Source organism: Calypte anna, chromosome 22 (assembly GCF_003957555.1).
Source record: "Calypte anna isolate BGI_N300 chromosome 22, bCalAnn1_v1.p, whole genome shotgun sequence".
NCBI classification, from domain to species: domain Eukaryota; kingdom Metazoa; phylum Chordata; class Aves; order Apodiformes; family Trochilidae; genus Calypte; species Calypte anna.
The window spans coordinates 1,033,900-1,048,147 of NC_044267.1; the positions used below are offsets into that span (position 1 = coordinate 1,033,900).

Below are 14,248 nucleotides of genomic sequence, written 5' to 3' on the forward strand. Positions count from 1 at the left end.
GGATGGGGACACTTCCCCCCAAGGACACAGAGCTGGGATGGGGACACTGGGGAGTCCCCTCCAGCAGCCACCTTGCTTCCTCCTGCCACACAGCATCTCCTCCTGAGCACCCAGGGTGGTGCCAAGGGGGGTGCTGGGGTCCCCCACCCACCCTCGGGGAAAGCAACAACAGAAAAAGAAAGTTTGTTGACGCAGCAAGAAAAACTCCCCCAGGCCCCATCAGTCCAGACACTCACTTTTATTTGCCTCAGGTTTTCCTCCTGTACACAAATAAAACTCCCAAATCTAACTGTTTAGGCCTAAAACTGACTCGTAAAACAAACAGCAGAGCTGGTTAAAAAAACAGGTTAAAAAACAAAACAAAATAAGACAAACAACTGAAGAATTAAAAAAAAACAACCCAAAGGCCATTTGTCTTTAGCCAGCAGAGCCTGGTGGGCACTCCCCTGTGTCCCTGTGCCACCAGGAGAGGACACAGAGCTTCCCCTCCAATAAATAAGGCAGAGACCCCACAGCTGTGGGGATACAAGTGCTGTCCCCGGGGGTCTGTGCTCCCGGGGACCCCCCCACACCCCCCTCAGCTCCAGAGCTGCACAGACAGACAGACAAACCAGCACCCTCCACTGCCCATCACCTGGCTGCCCATGGTGCTCTGCCATCCCTCCCCAGGGCTGGGGACAGCATCCCTGTGACCCCAGAGATTGGGGACAGCATCCCTGTGACCCCAGGGATGGGGACAATATCCCTCTGACCCCGGGGATGGGGACAGCATCCCCTCTGACCTCGGGGATGAGGACAATATCCCTCTGACCCTGGGGATGGGGACAGCATCCCTGTGACCCCAGGGACTGGGGACAGCATCCCTCTGACCCCAGGTATGGGGAGATGGGGACAGCATCCCTCTGACCCCAGGGATGGGGACAACATCCCTCTGACCCCAGGGATTGGGGACAGCATCCCCTCTGACCCCAGGGATGGGGACAGCATCCCTGTGACCCCAGGGATGAGGACAGCATCCCCTCTGACCCCAGGGCTGGGGACAGCATCCCTGTGACCCCAGGGACGGGGACAGCATCCCTGTGACCCCAGGGACTGGGGACAGCATCCCTCTGACCCCAGGGATGGGGACAGCATCCCTGTGACCCCAGGGATTGGGGACAGCATCCCCTCTGACCCCAGGGATGGGGAGATGGGGACAGCATCCCTCTGACCCCAGGGATGGGGACAACATCCCTCTGACCCCAGGGATTGGGGACAGCATCCCCTCTGACCCCAGGGATGGGGACAGCATCCCTGTGACCCCAGGGACGGGGACAGCATCCCCTCTGACCCCAGGGATGGGGACAGCATCCCTGTGACCCCAGGGACGGGGACAGCATCCCCTCTGACCCCAGGGATGAGGACAGCATCCCTATGACTCCAGGGATTGGGGACAGCATCCCTGTGACCCCAGGGATGGGGACAGCATCCCTTTGACCCCAGGGATGGGGACAGCATCCCTCTGACCCCAGGGATGGGGACAGCATCCCTGTGACTCCAGGGATGAGGACAGCACCCTCCTGACCCCAGGGACGGGGACAGCATCCCCTCTGACCCCAGGGATGAGGACAGTATCCCTGTGACCCCAGGGATGGGGACAATATCCCTCTGACCCCAGGTATGGGGAGATGGGGACAGCATCCCTGTGACCCCAGGGACTGGGGACAGCATCCCCTCTGACCCCAGGGATGGGGACAATGTCCCTCTGACCCCAGGGATGAGGACAGCATCCCTGTGACCCCAGGGATTGGGAACAGCATCCCTCTGACCCCAGGGATGGGGACAGCACCCTCCTGACCCCAGGACTGGGGACAGCATCCCTGTGACTCCAGGGATGAGGACAGCATCCCTGTGACCCCAGGGATGGGGACAATATCCCTCTGACCCCAGGGGTGGGGATAATATCCCTGTGACCCCAAGGATGGGGACAGCATCCCTTTGACCCCAGGGATGGGGACAAACTCTCCATCCCACCTCAGTGGGGACATCCCACAGTCTCGTGGTTGGTCCCATCCATCCCTGGCTCCAAGATCCAAGTCCAGGGCTGGGGTTGCAGGGGGGACACACAGGAATATGGCTGGGGGTGTCCCAGCCCTCAGTGGCATGGGGACAAGAGGGGAACAGCCCAAGGCACTGAGTGGTGCAGGGGGGTACCACGGGCTGAAGGGACACCCGTGGCTGTTCCCCTCCCAACCGAGGGGGTCGACGACCTCAAACTTGGGGGATCCCACCCCATCCTAACCCATCCCTTAGGGGAAAAAAAAATGGGGAAGAGAACAAAACAACACCCAAAAAAACCCCAACCAGTGCTGGGAGAAGGGGCAGAGGATGGGGTGGGGGGGATGTAGGGTCGGGGGGTTACGTCCGTGGGCGGGGGGCTCGGGTGCGGCGGGTGGGGGAGGAGGAGCCGACGAACTCGAATTGCTGCTGGCGCTCGGGGTGGTTGGGGAAAGGCAGCTGCCCCCGGGCCAGGCGTTTGATGAAATGGGCCTCCCGCTGGTTCTGCCGGCTGCGGGAAGCCTGGCGGGGCCGGCCCCGGCGGGTGAAGGCCATGTACCAACCCTCGTAGCGGGCGTTCCGGAAAGCCGTGTAGTTGTTCTCCAGCACGATCTCGGTGAAGATGCAGTCCTTGCTCTTCCCGTTGGGCTGGGGAAAGAGGGGGGGGGGGGATGGCACTGAGTGGGGAGGGGGAGATGAGGAGGGGACCTGCCGGCTGCTGTCACCTCCCCCAGACAACCCCTGACACCTCTAGCTCGTCCCTGCCGTTCACTAGCCCATCTTGGACATTCCCTGGCCATGGATGATGTCATTCACTAGCCCATCCCTGATATTCCCTTGCCCACCCCTGCCATTCCCCAGCTCATGCCTGCCATCCACTAGCCATCTCAGCCATTCATTAGCCATCCATGCCATTCACTAGCCCACCCCTGCCATCCCCTAGCCAACTCAGCCATTCATTAGCCATCCCTGCCATTCATTAGCCATCCATGCCATTCACTAGCCCACCCCTACCATTCCCCAGCTCACCCCTACTAGCCATCTCAACCATTCATTAGCCATCCCTGCCATTCACTAGCCCATCCCTGATATTCCCTTGCCCACCCCTGCCATTCCCCCGCTCATGCCTGCCATCCACTAGCCATCTCAGCCATTCATTAGCCATCCATGCCATTCACTAGCCCACCCCTGCCATCCCCTAGCCATCTCAGCCATTCATTAGCCACCTATGCCATTCACTAGTCCACCCCTACCATTCCCCAGCTCACGCCTGCCATCCACTAGCCATCTCAGCCATTCATTAGCCACCTCACCCATTCATTAGCCATCTCACCCATTCATTAGTCATCATGCCATGTGCTGATGGGAGAGAAAAAGGGGCTGGGCAGCTTCTGGGGGGGGCACAGGGGGTGTCAGGCCTCACCTTCCCAATGAGCTTCCCCTTCTTGCTCATGCAGATGTACTTCTCACTCTCAGCTCCTTTGATCCTCACACGGCTCCCGAAGGTGTCTGTCTCCACGATCAGCTTGGCTGCCAGGGAGACAGCAAGAGGCAAGGATCCCATGGGTGCTGTGACACCCCTTTCCAGGAGATCCCAGCACCCCTCGCCCCCCTTCTCCCTGCCTCCATCTCCCCCCACCCCCGTGACCATCCCTCCCTGCCCGTCACCGGTGGGGCCAGGAGGACAAGAACCAGGACAGCCCCAGACATGATGCTAAAGAGCTTTTGTTAAAACCCAGCAGAGCCAAACTCTTTGGGGGCAGCACTGAGGAGAGCAACAGCCCCCTTCACCCCCCCCCAACACAGTTGTTGGGGGTTCAATGGGTTCTCCTGCCCCAGCCCCAGTCCAGCACCCCTTGGGGTAATTATCCTCATCCTCATTGTTTCTCTCAAACACTGCAAAGGTTGGGAGGGGAAACTGAAACCCATGACCCTGGTCCTGTGCTCCTGACTGGCAGGGAAAGGTGGTGAATCCAGAGCCTGGCTGCTCTGGAAAGCTTTTTCCCATGTTTTTAGATGCTGGGAATGCCAGCCTGGCCTTTACTGGGATGTGGTGCCCATCAGTGGGGCCTCAGGGATGGATTTTCCCAGTAAACCCAGAGGGAAAAGGTGATGTGGTCAGGGAGGGATCCACCATGTGTGGGTGTTTAAGAGGCTGAGGATGGGACTGGGTGATTCTCCTCCAGGAAAAGTCGTGTGTGTCGTGTCAGGAAGAGACTAGGAAGCAAAATCTCCAAATACAAGGCTTATAAATACTGCACAAAGCCCAAGAAATCAATGATTTGGGAAGGTCTGAGGTCAGGGCTGGCTGCCTGGGAGGTTTGCGGGTACAAAACGACCCCGTTGGGACAACCCAAACCTCCCTTCACCCACCTCCCTTGCCAAACCCCTGGAGGAGCCATTTCCCCTGCCTTTCCCAGCCCTCCTGGCTGTCCCAGGTTGAGGATAACCCCCTCGGAGGAGCTGCCAAGGAGCCCCTTACCAAACTTGTTGCCATCCTCGGCCGTGGCGGTGATGCGTTTGCCGGTCACCTGGACGTGTTTCCCGCTGGTCCGGCTGTAGAGCTGGTACTCCCTGATCTGCCTTCTGCTCAGCTGGTCAGTCATGGCCCCCTGGTCCCTCACGTACTGGTTAAAATTAGGAGACGGTTGATTCTCCCCCTTTGTTTACAAAGGGAAAAATAAAATCAATTTGTTTTGGGGCAAGGGGATGGAGAGGAGGGGGCAGCCCGGGGGGCAGCTGGGGGACACTGAGATCCTCCCACCACCCCCAGGAGGGCTGATCCCCTTCACTGGGGAAGAAAACCCCTTTGCTTGCATCCCCCTGTATGAGGAGGAACACAGGGGGTCCCGGGAAGGGTGGTTTCCTCCAGGCACAGCCGACCCTTCCCTTGGGAGCTGCTCCTGCCCATCCCCTGGGGACAGAGGGACACTCGGCAGCATCTCCTGCTCTGGCAGCACCCTCTGCTCTCAGGACAGGTTGGGAGGTGAAGGATGAGGTTGTGGAGCACTCACAGGAAGAATGAGACCCACCTAAAGCCAAACCGGGTGTCCCAGCAGCAGGATCTGTCCCTTCCTGGCTCCCCCCTGACCCGGGGGGATAAACCACCTCCCGGACCCCAGCCAGCCCCATGGGTGATGCTAAGGGGGCAGCAGGAGGGCTATGGTGTGGTGAAGGGCAGCTAATTACTGCAGCTAAGGTGGGGAGGGGGATTAGTGCCCCTGGGACTCCCACCAGCACCTCTCACCACTCCTCTTGGGAGAAGCCAGTTTGATCCCCCTGGGAGTGGGAAACCAGGACCCAAGGGACACCATCCCCAAAAGCCAGCTCCAAAAAGGCTGTGGGATCACATCTGGAGTCCTTCTGCCCCTCCTCAGGGTGCTCAGCATCCCCTGGGCCTGCAGCCTGCATCTCCCCAGCTGTGGAATCGCTGGGAGGGAAGGAGGAGGGGACCTGCTCTTGGGTAGGGGGGAAAGCAGGATGGTGGGGGGCACTGCCAGACACACCCCCACCCCCCCGAGCTCTCCACCACCTTTGTGTGTGCCTGGGGACTCATTTCCTGCCAAGATCCACTTTAAAGCCTTTGGGGCTGGTGGAGGAGGTGGGCTGGGGGTGGCCCCCTCTCTCTCTCCATCAAAGGCGGTTCCCTTCCCCTCTCGTTTTCAAAGCAATAAAAGAACTTACCTTGGGAAAAGGAAAAAAAAAGGAGAGGGAAAAAAAAAAAAAAAAAGAAAAAGGAAGAAAAAAAAAAAAGGTCCTGAGCAGATATTAAGGCTGGTGGGGCCGGCAGCTCCGGGGGTTTTGTTCGGGCTGCAGAGCAGAGGGTGCTGATATGGAACAGTGCATTTTAATAGCCGCGGCCTTTCTAAAGCTGACAAAAAAAGGCTGGTGCAGCCTGAGAGAGTGCGTATGGGGCGGGGGGGGAGGAAGAAGAGGAGGGTGTAAAACCTCACACACACACCCCCTCCCCGCTTGTGCGGGCACCAGAACCCTCTCTGCCCCGTTAACCCCCTCGGCAGCCCGGTCCCGGCGCCAGGCAGGGCAGAGTCCGGCCCCGCAGCTCAAGGCTGATGGACTTGGCACGGCCCTCCCCGAGCAAAGCTGCAAGAAATGTATCGCCTGACCCAGGGCGGGGGGGCGGGGGGGCTTCCCCGCTGGCCTTGGGGTCCGGGGGGGATGTGCCTCCCCACGGCAGATACCCCCCTGCCAGCTCCGATGGGGACCCAGCCCCGAGGGCACCTTGGCAGCATCCTTCCCCTGCCCGCGGCCAATTTGGGTGGGCACGAATAACCCCCCCCTGGATGCAGGGAAAGCCCCCCCCGGGAATAGGAACCCCATCACCCAGCCCGGCTCCAGCAGTGCCACGGGGTTAGTAAAACAGATCCACTTACCTGGGTCTGACAGGAGAACATGAGGAGCTGGAAACATCTGCAACAGAAAGAGAAAGAGGAGGGGGTTTGGTTGGGGAGAGTTGGTTTCTGTCCTTTCTCCCCCCACACACATCCACGAGGAATAACTGTGTCTAACAGCACCAAGAACCCCCTTGGTGGGTCGGGAGGAGGAGGGCTTACATGGAGAGGTTCTGGAGGCTGATGGGCTGCATGGCTCTGGCCGAAGCCCCCCGACCACCGGCATCAACCTCCGGCACGGCCCCGGGCTGGCTGCGACCCTGCCCTCCCCTCACCGCCGGCACATCCCCGCCGAGGAGCAGCCTGTCCCCTCCTTCCTGGGGGGAGCCCCACACTCGGGGAGGGCGAGGGAAAAAGGGGGTGAAGCCCCCGGTGCCACCACCACCACCACCACGCCGACCAGCCCACGCGTGATGCCAACAGCTCCGGAGCAGCAGCGGCGAGGAGGGAGCATGGGGGAGGCAGCTGGGGTCGGGTCCTCTCCTCCTCCTGCCCTGGGGGCTGCGTGTCCTACGCCTTGGGGACATCCAGATCCATCCTGTCCCCTTCGTCCCCACCCCATCGGCTTCTCCTCCGTGGCTCAGGGGCTGTTTTCCATCACCCTCCGGCAGCAGCAGCAGCAGCGGGCACGGCCGGGCTGCCCACAGCCCCGGGCAGCACCCCCCGCCCCATCCACCCCCCGGCACCCTCCGGGACCCGGCGTGGGGATGGGAGATGGGTGGGCGAGGTGGCAGGCTTTAAAAGGTGGGGAGAGGGGCTGAACCTCTCCTGGGAGGCTGTGGGCTCGGCGGAGGGAAGGAGGACGGGACCTGGCAGGGGTGGGAGAGGGAGGAGGGGATGGGGGAGGAGGAGGCTTGGCCACTCGGGGGGTCCCCAAAGCCACCCCCACCTCGCCTCACCCTGCAGAGGATGAGCTGGGGGGTGATGCTGGGATAGCACCAGAGCTGGGAAAAGCCCCTGGGCCTCGTGGAGGGACACGCTGCCACCGAGGATGTCTGTGGTGTCACCTCATGTCAGCAAAGGTCCAGCCCTGCTCTGTGCATCACACAAGAAAAATCATCCCCATGAGTTGTAACCAGCTCTGGGGACCCTGTCCCAGCCCTGCACACCCCCCAGAGCAGCTCTCCCATTGCCCCATGGGGTGTCACCTCCCCATCAGGAGGAGGAGGAGGAGGATGTGCACCCCTCCATGCTCCATTTGCTGGGCCAGGAGGTGCTAAGTGCCTCATAAATACCCGGGCAGGGTAGTGACACTGGGGAGGGGGGGTTAAAACACCCCTGGGGGGGTCCCAGAGGGGGATTTGGTACAGAAACCTTTTTCCTCCCCCCTTGTGCTGCAGTTTCCCCGGCAGTGCAAGGGGAAGGGGTCTCAGCCCCCAGGGGAGGGGATGATGCAGCTCAGTGGGGTACCCCCCCCCCTATCTGTACCAGCGTGGGGGGGGGGCCCAATTCGGTGCTAACGACCCAAATTAGAGCTCCTCTGGTGCCTCTCACCTCCTGGGCCAGGAATTCATCCTGAGAAACACATTTTGCAACACCTCCCCCCCCAAAACCCGGAATTTTGCAGCCCCCCAACAACCACAGGCAGGGGAAGCTCAGGGGTCCCCTTCCACCCCCCTCCCCAGGGCTCAGCACCCCCGGGGGGCTGCAGGGCAGGGCTGTGCCCCAGCCCCTCCAGTGCAGGGGATGATTGATGGCCACTGAGCCTTCATCACCCCCTGTGTCCCCCCCTGGTCCGGGGCAGAGGGTCCTGGGGAGCCGTCAACACCCCAGTGGGGGGGATGGTTTATCCAAGCAGCCCCCACCGGGTGAGGAAAGGCTGAAGGGACAGGGCTGCCTGTCAAACCCTTTCTGCGTGTGGCCCCCACAGGTTAGAGCCCCCCAGCTCCAAATGGGGCACTCTGCTCCCCCCAGCTGGAGACTTGGTTTGAGGGGGGGGGGGGGGAATCTGGGGCCAGGTTAAAAAAAAACCCCAAAAAAACAAGAAACCAAACCCAAACCAAGAAACCCCTGGGGGCTCAACCCTGCTGCCCCACACCTGGAGCAGACTAAAGCCTGGCCTTGGTGGGGGGCTCAGCTCCCCTCTCGGAGCCAATCTGGGACACAGCAGTGTGTCCGTCCCCCCCCCTGCACACTCCCGAGGGGCACCAGACCCTCCACACATACCTGCTGCCTGCAGCCCAAGGCCAGGTCAATGGGTTCTAATCATCTCCCCGCTGCTCCCTAATCCCCCTTTGTCTCCGATTTACAAATCCCACTCCTTACCCTGGGCAGGAGGGTGGGGAGGGGGCTGCTGCCGGCCCCCCCCAGTCTAGGGGAAGGATGCTGCCAAGGCAGGCAGCACATCAGAGCGGGGGGCACAGGGCTCCTCCTCAGGAGCATCCCCCAGGCTGGGGCAGAAGATGCTGACAACCCCCCCACTCCTACGCCCCCCAACCTCCCCAAGCCCCCCCCCCAAATCCCCCCAGAGAGCCAGGAGTGCAAAATGTCCTTTCCTGGGGAAGGACACCACAAATCCAGGGGGCTCTCAGGCTCACTGTGCCCCCCCCAGCCTCACCCTGCTTTGAGCCCCACTGTCCCCCGTGTCCCCCCGTGTCCCACTGACCCCGGTGTCCCCTCCACGCCCCAGGTGCCCCACACCCCTCCGTGTCCTGATGTCCCCCCATGTCCTACTGCCCCCGTGTCTCCCCACGTCCCCCGTGTCCCCCCGTGTCCCACTGCCCCCGGTGTCCCCCCCACGCCCCAGGTGCCCCATACTCCTCCGTGTCCTGATGTCCCCCCACGTCCCCCGTGTCCCCCCGTGTCCCACTGCCCCCGGTGTCCCCCCCACGCCCCAGGTGCCCCACACTCCTCCGTGTCCTGATGTCCCCCCATGCCCCACTGCCCCCGTGTCCCCCCACGTCCCCCGTGTCCCACTGCCCCCGGTGTCCCCCCCACGCCCCAGGTGCCCCACACTCCTCCGTGTCCTGATGTCCCCCCATGCCCCACTGCCCCCGTGTCCCCCCGTGTCCCCCACGTCCCCCGTGTCCCCCCGCGCACGCGCGCAGGGGCGGGTCCCGCCGCCTCTTCCGGCAGCGCTGGCGATGGCTGCGGCGGGGCTGGTGGGGTTCGGGGGGGTTCGGGAGGGTGTGGGGGTTCGGGGTCGGGGTCTCCTCGAAGGTCCCTCAGCAGTTTCTCCCCGCGCAGGGACCCAGCGAAGTCGCCGCGGCCGCTCAGGCCCTTTCGCTGCCGGCAGAGGCTTTCGGCAACGATGTGAGTGAGGGGGGGAACCGGACCGGGATGGGGGACCGGACCGGGATGGGGGACTGGATCGGGATGGGGGACCGGACCCTGGAGGGAGGACCGGACCGGGATGGGGGACCGACCCCTGGAGGGGGGACCGGATCCGGAATAGGGGACAGGATCCGGAATAGGGGACCGGACCCGGGATGGAGGATCGAACCGGGATGAGGACCGAATCCTGGAGGGGGGACCGGATCTGGGATGGGGGGACCGGAGCTGGGAGCGGGGACGGGACCTGGATGGGGGATAGAACCGGGATGGGGACCGAACCCCGGAGGGGGGACGGGACGTGGGATCGGGATCGGATCCGGGATGGGGGACCGGCCGCGGAGGTCCATCCACCGGAGGGCGACCCGTGTCGGGGGGGTCCCAGCACCGTGAGGGAGAGGTCTGGAGGGTCCCCAGCACCGACGGGGGGGGGATGGGGATGGGGATGGGGGGGGCTGTGTGTGTGAGATCCCCGGGAATCCCTTCCCGGTGCTGGGGTGGGGGTGTTTCAGCCCCAGGAGATGTGTCCCAGCCCTTGGGGATCCCTTGCAGCCAGGGGGGTGTCAGCCCCGGGGTTGGGGTGGGGGGGGACAGCAATGAGGAGTTTGGGGCTTTGCATCTCCATCTCATCACTGCTGGAACCCCCACCACGGCCACGGACCCCCACACCATCACCCTCAAGCCACCCCCTTTGCCCCCACACCCCTTTCAAGGGGAGGAGGGGAAGGAGGGGACCCCCCAAGGCTGCACAGCTCTGCCTGAACCCCACTTCTGCCTCCACAGCCCCGTGTGGAGCTGGCCTGGGCCATGAAAGCCCATCAGCACGCCCAGGTCTACTTTAATGTAAGTTCTGGGGGGTGGGGGGGGGATGGAGGGGGTGGTGGGGGCTCAGGGGGTGTGTGGAGGGCTCAGAGTTAATTTTTTTGGTCTTCTCTCCACAGCTCATCTCCTCCGTTGACCCCAAGTTCCTGAACCTCACCAAAGTTGATGATCAGATCTACGCCGAGTTCAGGAGAACCTTCAGGGACCTTAAAGTTGATGTGCTGGACCCAGAGGAGCTGAAATCAGAGCCTGCCAAGGAGGTGGGTGGGAGGGGACAAATGGCAGTTTTTCCCCCCAACCTTTTCCCAGGGGTGTTGATGTTTATTTTTCTCTCCCCACACCCCAGAAGTGGCGCCCGTTCTGCCTGAGCTTCCAGGGGGTGGTGGAGGATTTCAACTTCGGGACCCTCCTGCGTCTGGACTGCAGCAAGGACTACACAGAGGAGAACACCATCTTGGGTGAGGGGTGGGCACCCAGCCCTGCTTGGAAAAAAAAGGGGGTTCCCAATTCACCCAATCCACCAAATTTATTTCCTTCTTTCTTCCTTTTCTTTCCTTCTTTCTTCCTTTCTTTACTCCTTTATCTCCTTCCTTTCCTTTCTTCCTTTTCTTCCTTTCCTTCTTCCTTTTCTTTCCTTCTTTCTTCCTTTTTTTATTTTTTCCTTTCCTTTCCTTTCCTTTCCTTTCCTTTCCTTTCCTTTCCTTTCCTTTCCTTTCCTTTCCTTTCCTTTCCTTTCCTTTCCTTTCCTTTCCTTTCCTTTCCTTTCCTTTCCTTTCCTTTCCTTTCCTTCCTTCTTTTCCTTCTTTCTTCCTTTCCTTCTTTCCTCCTTTTCTTTCTTTCCTTTCTTTTCTTCTCAGCCACCAGAATCCAATTTTTTGCCATCGAAATCGCTCGGAACAGAGAGGGCTGCAACAGCCTGGTGTACAGCAGTGCCAGGGAGGGGGTGGCAGAGGAGGTGGCATCTGGGTGAGGAAGGGGACAAATTCCCCCCAAGTGCCAAGCCCTGGAGGGGCAGAAAGCCCCCAACCCTGCTGCTGGTCCCTGCTTGGGCAGGGGATGGAAGAGCAGGGCTGGACCTGCCTTCCCTGCTCCTCCCAAGCTCTGACTGTAAATAAATGTTTTAAAAAAACCCCAAACTCCTCATGCTGCCAAATTGTTCCCCAAAAGCCAGCAAACCCACTGAAATCTGGCTGGATGCTGTTGGAGTTTGGACAGACTTTGCCTGCACCCCAAGAGGTCTCAGGTTGCTCCAGGGGAGGTTTGGATGGGATGGGAGAAGGAATTGCTTCAGAGAAAGGGTAATTAATCTGGTCGGGATTGATCCCCATCCCTGGAGGGGTTCTGAAGCTGTAGATGTGGTGCTGAGGGATGTGGGGGAAGCCCTGGAGTTGGGTTCATGGGTGGTGGAGCCAAGTTATGGTTGGACTTGATCTTGAAGGTCTCTTCCAAGCAGAAGAACTGAGTGATTTCAGTTCCCCACCCCAGAGCATCACCTAAAAATCAAATATCCTTTTTTTTTTTTTTTTTTACCCCATTTCTTTGGGGGGGGGCAGGTGATGGGCAGGCAGACAGCAGCTCAGTAGAAACCATTGAAGTTTTATTTGCAGTCACAATGCTTACACTGTATGCAGCAAACACCCTTACAAGTCAACCAGCAATCTGCTCACGCGGAAAAAAAGGACCCAACACACAATCACCAGAGGAAAGGAAACAACAATGGGGGAAAAAAAAAACAAACCAACCTAAAAAAAAAAAAAAAAGGGGGGGAAAAAAAAAAAAAAAAAAGGGGGAGAAAATAAAATTAAGAGTGGGTGGTGTCTGGGAAGAGAAACTGAAGCCCTAAGGACTGAGTGTCGGTGGGTAGGAGCTGAGCAAGAGGATGCACACGACTAGCAGCAACAATAGTGGAAAAAAGTACAAGGCAAATGGGTTCCCTCCCCCTTCAGCTTTCCTCTGTGAGTCAATTTTCTATCCAAAACATTTATTACGGTGACTTCATTAAAAAAAAAATGGAATATTTTAATTTTTTTTTCCCAAGGGGGTGTTCAATACTTCATGCTGGGCAAACCTTGTTATTACGAACCCTCTGGTCAGTGGGGTGGCTCCCCCAGCACCCCCTGGGTGCTGCCTGCTTGCTGAAAATGGGGAGAAACAAGAAAAAAGGCAAAGTGAGGAGGGGGCAGGTGCCCTGCGTGGAAGGAGGGAAGGAGAAAAGGGGGTGAGGAGGGGACAGTGGCCACGGCTACACCGGGGAGGGGACAGGGGACACCCACGAGCAAGCACGAATGAAGGGTCACGCAGCATGGCTTAGAGTTCCTAATAACAAGGGCAAGATGGGACAAGGGGAGTTGTGATCTCAAAGGGGCTTAATAAGAAAAAATATACATTTGGAATTTTACAATGCCTTTTTTTTTTTTTTTTCCATCTTTTTCCCAATTTTTTTTTTTTCTTTTTTTTTTTTTTTTTTTTAATTTTTTTTTTTCGTTTTTTTTTTTTTTCTTTTCTTCTCTACACTTGTCACTAAATATATCTCTGCACTTTCACACACCCACCCCCTCGCCCAGTAAAGCTTCAGGCCTGCAGGACACACTTTCCTCACTCTCATTCACAACCCTCACGCCAGCACCGGTGCACCAGGACTTGGTAAAAATTTCAATCACACTTATTTTTTTTTTTCTTTTTGTGGTAATTTTTTTTTTCCTTTTTTTTTTTTTTTTTTTTTTTCCTCCTTTTTTTTAAACTTGAGTCAATATAAACCTTGTTTCAAAATGTTATGAAAAAATGTACATGTTTATACAAGGCAGGCTGCAGCAGAGCGCTGGCGTTCCACGCAGACATTCGGGTAGGGAGAGGTTGGGTTCTTGCACCTGGCTGATGCCCTTCCACCCCCTCCCACGGAAACAAGAAGCAACCCTGCCCCGGTGTGTGAGCTCAACAACCCCTCCTCCTGTCCCTTCCTCCCTCGGGACGTGGAGTACAGCTCAAATCCAGCCCCCTGGGGAAGGGCAGGGATGAGGAACGCCCTCTTCTCTTTCCATCGGAAACGGGAACCCCTCTGGGCCAGGCCAAAGAGATGCTGCTCTGGAGAGGTGGAGTTGGGAGGTGTCAGCTCATCATGTCATTGCTGTTCACTCCGTAGGTGGAGTTCTTCATGGAGTCGTTCACTTCCCTCCTGAAGGCTGAGAGGTTCTGGGTGAACCTAGGGGAAAAGGGTGGAGCAGGGAGTCAAGAGAACCAGGGTGGAAAGGACCTGAAATCTCATCCTATGCCATCCTTGCTTTGGGGCAGGGACACCTCCCCCCAGCCCAGGTGGCTCCAAGCACCATCCAACCTGGATGGTTGGATGCCAGGGATGGGGCAGGCACAGCTTCCCTGAAGAACCCATCTCAGTGTCCCACCACCCTCCTACCAAAGAATTCCTTCCTCATGTCCACCCTCAATCTCCCTTCTCCCAGTTCAAAGCGATTCCCCTTCATCCCATCCCTCCAGCCCCTTGTCCCAAGTCCCTCCCCAGCTTTCCTGCAGCCCCTCCAGCCACTGGAAGCTGCTCCAAGGTCTCCCCAGAACCTTCTCTTTATTTTCTCCAGGCTGAACACCCCCAACTCTCCCAGGTCCCTGGGTTCCTCCAGTGTTCTGCTCCCCCCAAGGACCCCAGCCCCTCTAAGAAGCTGTGGGGGTAGGCTCAGACCCCAAAGGGACCCCAGATTGGG

The 14,248-nt window shown here is 59.1% G+C and overlaps 3 protein-coding genes across 5 annotated transcripts in view; 1 reads left to right on the forward strand and 2 right to left on the reverse strand.

Annotated features, from left to right (window-relative positions):
• Positions 1–2,397: 2,397 nt before the first annotated feature.
• Positions 2,398–6,458, reverse strand: FGF17 (fibroblast growth factor 17). Of its 2 annotated transcripts, none has more exons than XM_030464111.1 (4): positions 6,429–6,458; positions 4,520–4,697; positions 3,461–3,567; positions 2,398–2,685 (listed from the first exon to the last, which is right to left on the reverse strand). In XM_030464111.1, exons 1-4 carry the CDS (start codon positions 6,447–6,449, stop codon positions 2,398–2,400), a joined length of 594 nt encoding a protein of 197 aa, XP_030319971.1. In that variant the 5' UTR covers positions 6,450–6,458. The 2 variants fall into 2 exon arrangements, with proteins under 2 accessions (XP_030319971.1, XP_030319972.1); XM_030464112.1 differs by having other exon boundaries at positions 4,520–4,664; positions 6,429–6,452.
• A 3,042-nt stretch (positions 6,459–9,500) lies between these two features.
• PBDC1 (polysaccharide biosynthesis domain containing 1) lies at positions 9,501–12,272 on the forward strand. Of its 2 annotated transcripts, none has more exons than XM_030464180.1 (6): positions 9,501–9,547; positions 9,633–9,698; positions 10,500–10,559; positions 10,658–10,798; positions 10,885–10,996; positions 11,396–12,272. In XM_030464180.1, the coding sequence occupies exons 1-6, from the start codon at positions 9,530–9,532 to the stop codon at positions 11,506–11,508; spliced, it is 510 nt and encodes a 169-aa protein (XP_030320040.1). In that variant the 5' UTR covers positions 9,501–9,529; the 3' UTR covers positions 11,509–12,272. The 2 variants fall into 2 exon arrangements, with proteins under 2 accessions (XP_030320040.1, XP_030320038.1); XM_030464178.1 differs by having other exon boundaries at positions 9,504–9,547; positions 9,618–9,698.
• The window catches only part of XPO7 (exportin 7), a 32,420-nt gene continuing 30,286 nt past the window's right edge, over positions 12,115–14,248 (reverse strand). The window contains exon 27 of the mRNA XM_008501414.2: positions 12,115–13,737. Coding sequence (XP_008499636.1) covers positions 13,644–13,737 — 94 coding nt within the window. The 3' untranslated portion in view covers positions 12,115–13,643. The remainder of the gene's footprint in view (positions 13,738–14,248) is intronic.